Source organism: Myotis brandtii, unplaced genomic scaffold (genome assembly GCF_000412655.1).
Source record: "Myotis brandtii unplaced genomic scaffold, ASM41265v1 scaffold478, whole genome shotgun sequence".
NCBI lineage: Eukaryota > Metazoa > Chordata > Mammalia > Chiroptera > Vespertilionidae > Myotis > Myotis brandtii.
The window spans coordinates 430,658-436,235 of NW_005368264.1; the positions used below are offsets into that span (position 1 = coordinate 430,658).

A 5,578-nucleotide genomic window follows, 5' to 3' on the forward strand; every position below is an offset into this window, starting at 1 on the left:
GAAAGAGAGGAAGGAAGGAAGGAAGGAAGGAAGGAAGGAAGGAAGGAAGGAAGGAAGGAAGGAAGGAAGGAAGGAAGGAAGGAAGAAAAGGCTGGGTACAGTATGTAGCTACTCATCAATCTTGCAATCCAAGAATAAGAGCCCAATAAAGTAATAACTTGAGGCTTAATGAATATCATTCCTTAGCAATAGAACTTAATCCCTCCATAATGAAATCATACAATAAATGTACTTTTGGAAAATATCTCATCCAACTCTTTGTTTCACCAATATGAAAACAAACCCCCAAAAGTTAACTGACTTGCCACTGGTAGCCAATGAACAGGGAAGTAAATCTAGAATCCAAGTCTCCTAACTCTCATCTCAGTGTTTTTCACTCACCCATTTTCTCTTCATATTTGATCTAAGATCTCATAAAAGAGCAACAATGAACAAAAGCAGGAAAAAAACGAAGTTGGGAACACAATACAAAAACAATAAATGGTCAGTGCACTGGTAAACCCAGGTGCAAAAGTTGAGAATTTGATCCAAAAACAGTGAGAAAAGTAAAATCCACTCCATATCTGACTGATTTAGTATGTGTTAACAGATAAGCACTCTTTGGACATAAAGATAAGCAGAAAAGCTTGGACAGCATCTCACAGCTCAAACCTGTGTCTTTCTGATACCGTGTAGATACTGTCTTTGAGTGTTTAAAGACAAAAGAATTCAGAGGTGAGTCGTCTCACCTGACTATTCCATACAATCTTAGATGAAGAAAAATAGCAACACATCTTAACTCAATTAATTTGGCCAATAAAGAATTGCCATAAACATTTACCTAATTACAGGCTTTGTTTATGAGAGAATTTTTATATATACAGCTATACCCTTTTATAATGATGGAGTAGAGAAAGAATATTTACCTGAATTATGAGTCAAATGTGTTCCAACAGGTTTTTTAATAGATAAGGTAAATTAGTTTTAATAGCATATACACTTGGGAAATCTGAGTTAATGTAAATTTCAAACAACGTCAAGATTATTGTACATTTACTATAGTATTATAGTCTATCATAGATATACCTTGGCATTTAAGACATTTTTTTTCCCATTTAAAAATAAAACCAACAAAAAACAAGTATGTGCTTTCTGCAATTTTCTTCAAGTTAACTAATCTAAATATTTGAAAAGGAGATATTCTGGCAAACCATACATAATGGTAATCAGAGATGTATTTTCTAAGTAGAGATTTTCATTTTCAAACTATTAAAACAGTAAAACAATACTCAACATAATTAACATTTCTTCAATAAAATTCAAGAAGGTACTTTAAGATCTTACAGAGCAATAGGGTCATTAATTTAATGACCAACTAAAAGACCTAATTTAAAATTCTAAATATTTCAGTGATTTGATCATCAGGTTGTCAGTGACTGTTTATAACAGCTGGTAACTAGAAATGTTCAACAGTCTAGGTATAAGGTTAATGTCACTGTTGGCTAACTATGATAGTTACCAGGGGCAAAATGTTTTAGTCTCAGGAATCCTTCTACAGTGCATTTCACACAAAAGTGACCTATTATTTAAGCACACTTATTGAAAAGTAAAGGATACTGGAAACATGTAACTCTCACAAAAATGACAAAAGATGCCCATCTCTGATTATGTCTGTAGTGTCAAGCGTGGAGGAAAAGGCTGGTTCCGAGGAGAAAAATAACCAGAAATCCCTACAAAACATTTCTCAAGGGCCCTGCAAGAAACCTGACCCAGCCAATAATGCCTTGTCCTCTGGAGCTACTCATCAAATCTATCCACAGTGCCTTGTCACTCAACTCTAAAAGCTACGAACTACCACCTAATCCTCAAGTGAAAAGTAAAAATCTTATTAAGTATCAGGTAAGAAATTATTTAATAAAACTTACAGAAAAGTCAACAATTATTTCTAAATAAAACATTTATCTTACCAGAATGAGCCACTTCAAAAAACAGAAATGTGGCAGAAACTATTGCTTTAGGACGAGACTGCCTCTGGCTTTAAGAATTCTACAACATAATCTTAAAAGGACAATATAGTCTGAGACTACAAGAATACCAAGATTTACAACTGTTGACATCACAAAAGCACAAAATCTCATATTATTACATTTTTTTTCTATTGAGTTACGAGGAACAATTCAAGACGCATCAAAAGAATCAAAGACAAAAAAGCCAAGTTAGATAATAGGTCTCATATGCCATCTATGGTGTTTTGGGATGTACATACCATCAATACTTCGGAAATCCAATAAATACGTTCTACTATCCACTTGGTATAACTGTAGACTCATTTTGGAGTATGTACTTGTCACCGGATTCTTCCTTCGAACGCGCAAATAATATGGGTTCACAACCTGGCGTACGGTATGGACAAAAACAAAGTCACAAGCAGTTCGTCTATGAAACACTACAGGTTTGCCAAATGTGCCAATAATCAGAATGCTCTTCCTTTCCTACCTTCCATTCATAATCCAGCTGTTTAATGGCTCTACAAACTTCTGCCATGATGTCACTTGGCCGACTTTGACTTCTAATTCCCAAGTGCCATTTTGCTTTCCTTACACCTTGGTGTTTGGATTTCTGTGGGTTTAATTCATCGAGGGTATGGCGTGCCCTTGGAGTTTCAGCAACCAAGAAGGGCACTCTCTCAGGGTGGGGCCGACTCAAATGGTGGTCATCGAGAAAAGAGTCAGGTGGGCTTGTCGCCAAGTAAAAATCTTTGGCCTCATTCATTATTCTCCTGTTATCGATGATGAGGTGGTAGGCGACTGCCAGCGGGTCTTGGTGATTTCTGCTGTAAAGGCAGCTGAGAACCTCCTCTTCTGAGCATTCGAATTTCTCACATACTTCTTTCAAGGCTTCATCATCAATCATGGTTGAACTATATGATGGGTCCTCAGGAAAGAGATATTTTGGAAGGTCCTGTTTAAACCATTCATCTTCCCTGAGAAAAAGGCAGGGCCAGGAGAAGGGATTTTTAGTAGAGATGAGACTGAAAGTAACAGTTGGGGAATTTAGGATATAAATTCATTTATATATATTATACTGTAGCATCATTTTTTTTTAAACTGAGATTTTCCTCTTCTGGCTCACATTTCATTGTATCTATCAAGGGAAATTGCCCTAACAGGTTTGGCTCAGTGGATAGAGCGTCGGCCTGCGAACTGAAGGGTCCCAGGTTCGATTCCAGTCAAGGGCATGTACCTTCGTTGCAGGCACATCCCCAGTAGGGGGTGTGCAGGAGGCAGCTGATGGATGTTTCTCTCTCATTGATGTTTCTAATTCTCTATCCCTCTCCCTTCCTCTCTGTAAAAAATCAATAAAATATACTTTTTAAAAAAAAGGGAAATGCTATGGCCTCCCTCTGATTTTAAGAGGGAGAAAGGATTGCTGTAGTTACAGGAAAAGAAATGTGTATACTTTAGATTACATTTAAATTGGAAAAAAACACATAAAATAAGAAGAAGCATCTCCCACTTAGTTTAAAAAATAAACTTTAGAAAATGATTTGTCTTTTTCATCAGCCGGTGGAGTCACACGCTGACCTCTGTGGTCTCTTTCTGGCTGATCTATAGCACATGGAGTACATGGGAAGGAATCAAGCTCTAAGTTCTACACATGATCTTTCCTCCTTCTTCGTTGCCCTGATGCATCTTGTTTACTAATCCCAGATCTGCACCTCTTTCTTTCTTCCTTGTCCCTCCATCATCAGAGAACTGTGCTGTCTAGCCATTCATTATAAGACCACAGAGAAATTCCCATAGGAGGGCTAAAAAAAAAAAAAGGAAACATAGCAGTAGAAGAAACATACTTTGCAGTGAATTTTAAGTCTTCATCAGAAAAGGCTTGCCCAAATTTGAGAAGTAGATTTGTCACCATCACCTTTGTCTTACTTAAACTATTAGGTTAAACTGTAAGAAACTGGCAATATTGATGGATTATGTGCCTACAAAATAGTAACTTCATATGTGATTCAATATCTACTACTTCAAAAAGTATGTCATGGATTATACTAAAATGTTTCCATTCCTTGAGATGAACAAAAGGAAAAAGAATAATTCATGCGATCAGAACTCAAATAACTACACATAAATTAACTACTAAAAAGTTTTAATCCTAATAAGAATACTTAAATGTCAAAAATGAAGCATACTGTAGAAAAATCTCATAGAAGCACTATTAAAAGGACCCTATTAGGGTCCTTTTATTTTTCATTAGCTATTTTTTTTATTTAAAAAGTAATATAGCCCTGACCGGTTTGGCTCAGTGGATAGAGCATCGGCCTGCGGACTGAAGGGGCCCAGGTTCGATTCCCATTGAGGGCATGTACCTTAGTTGCGGGCACATCCCCAGTGGGGGATGTGCAGGAGGCAGCTGATCGATGTTTCTCTCTCATCGATGTTTCTAGCTCTCTATCCCTCTCCCTTCCTCTCTGTAAAAAATCAATAAAAAATATATTTTTTAAAAAGTAATATAATGCTCACTATTACAATTTCAAAACAAATAAAGATGCACAAGTAAAAAGTGAAAATCCTCCCTCCTACCAATCTCACAGTATAGTGTGTATTTTTAAATAACACAATAAATTAATGTGTCTATATGCTATTTTTAACATAAAAACAGTACATATTGTCCTGCAACTTTTCCTTTCACTTACATCATTGACACTATTAGACCTGATAATGTGCAAGTTGCTTTATTACCTGATATCTTTGATTGTGGCCCTCTTCATGGGATCCACCTGCAGCATATGTTTCAATAGGCTAATCACAGAAGGATTTAAATACTGAGGGGTATAAAAGATTCCATCACATATCTTCTTAAAAAGGGTTGGCACGTGGTCATCATCGAATGGAAGGGTTCCACATAACAAAGCATAGAGAATAACCCCACTGCTCCATATGTCTACCTCCGGACCTGCATACAGTCTGCAACAGGAAACACCCACTGGGTTAGTAACTTAAGAGTCAGTCATTTAACCAAAAATGTTAAGTATGGCCTGGCTGGCGTGGCTCAGTGGTTGAGTGTCCACCTATGAACCAGGATATCACAGTTCGATTCCCAGTTGGGGCATATGCCCAGGTTGTGGGCTCGATCCCCAGTATGAGGCGGGCAGGAGGCAGCCTATCAGTGATTCTCTCTCATCATTGATGTTTCTATCTCCCTCTCCCTTCCTCTCTGGAATCAATAAAAATATATATATTTTTTTTAAATGTTAAGTATGGATAGTTCATAAATAATTATTAGAATACTAGAGGCCCAGTGCATGAAATCTGTGCAGGGGGGCAGGAGGGAAGGAGGTCCCTAAGCCCAGCCTGCACCCTCTCGTAATCCAGGACCCCTCAGGGATGTCTGACTGCTGGTTTAAACTGGGAGTCGGACATCCCTCTCTCAATCCGGGACCACTGACTCCTAACCACTCACCTGCCTGCTTGCCCGATCGCCCCTAACTACTCTGCCTCCCTGCCTCATCGCCCCTAACCACTCTGCCTGCCTGCCTGATTGCCCCTAACCACTCCCCTGCCTGCCTGATTGCCCCTAACCACTCCCCTGCCTGCCT

The 5,578-nt window shown here is 38.2% G+C and overlaps 1 protein-coding gene across 2 annotated transcripts in view; it reads right to left on the minus strand.

Moving 5' to 3' along the window:
- Nucleotides 1-5,578, minus strand: part of PRKAA1 (protein kinase, AMP-activated, alpha 1 catalytic subunit) — a 32,510-nt gene that overhangs the window by 3,880 nt on the left and 23,052 nt on the right. For both annotated transcript variants that reach the window (XM_005875984.2, XM_014547520.1), the window contains exons 6-8: nt 4,722-4,946; nt 2,476-2,962; nt 2,246-2,372 (exon numbers count right to left, since the gene is read on the minus strand). In XM_005875984.2, coding sequence (XP_005876046.1) covers nt 2,246-2,372; nt 2,476-2,962; nt 4,722-4,946 — 839 coding nt within the window. The remainder of the gene's footprint in view (nt 1-2,245; nt 2,373-2,475; nt 2,963-4,721; nt 4,947-5,578) is intronic.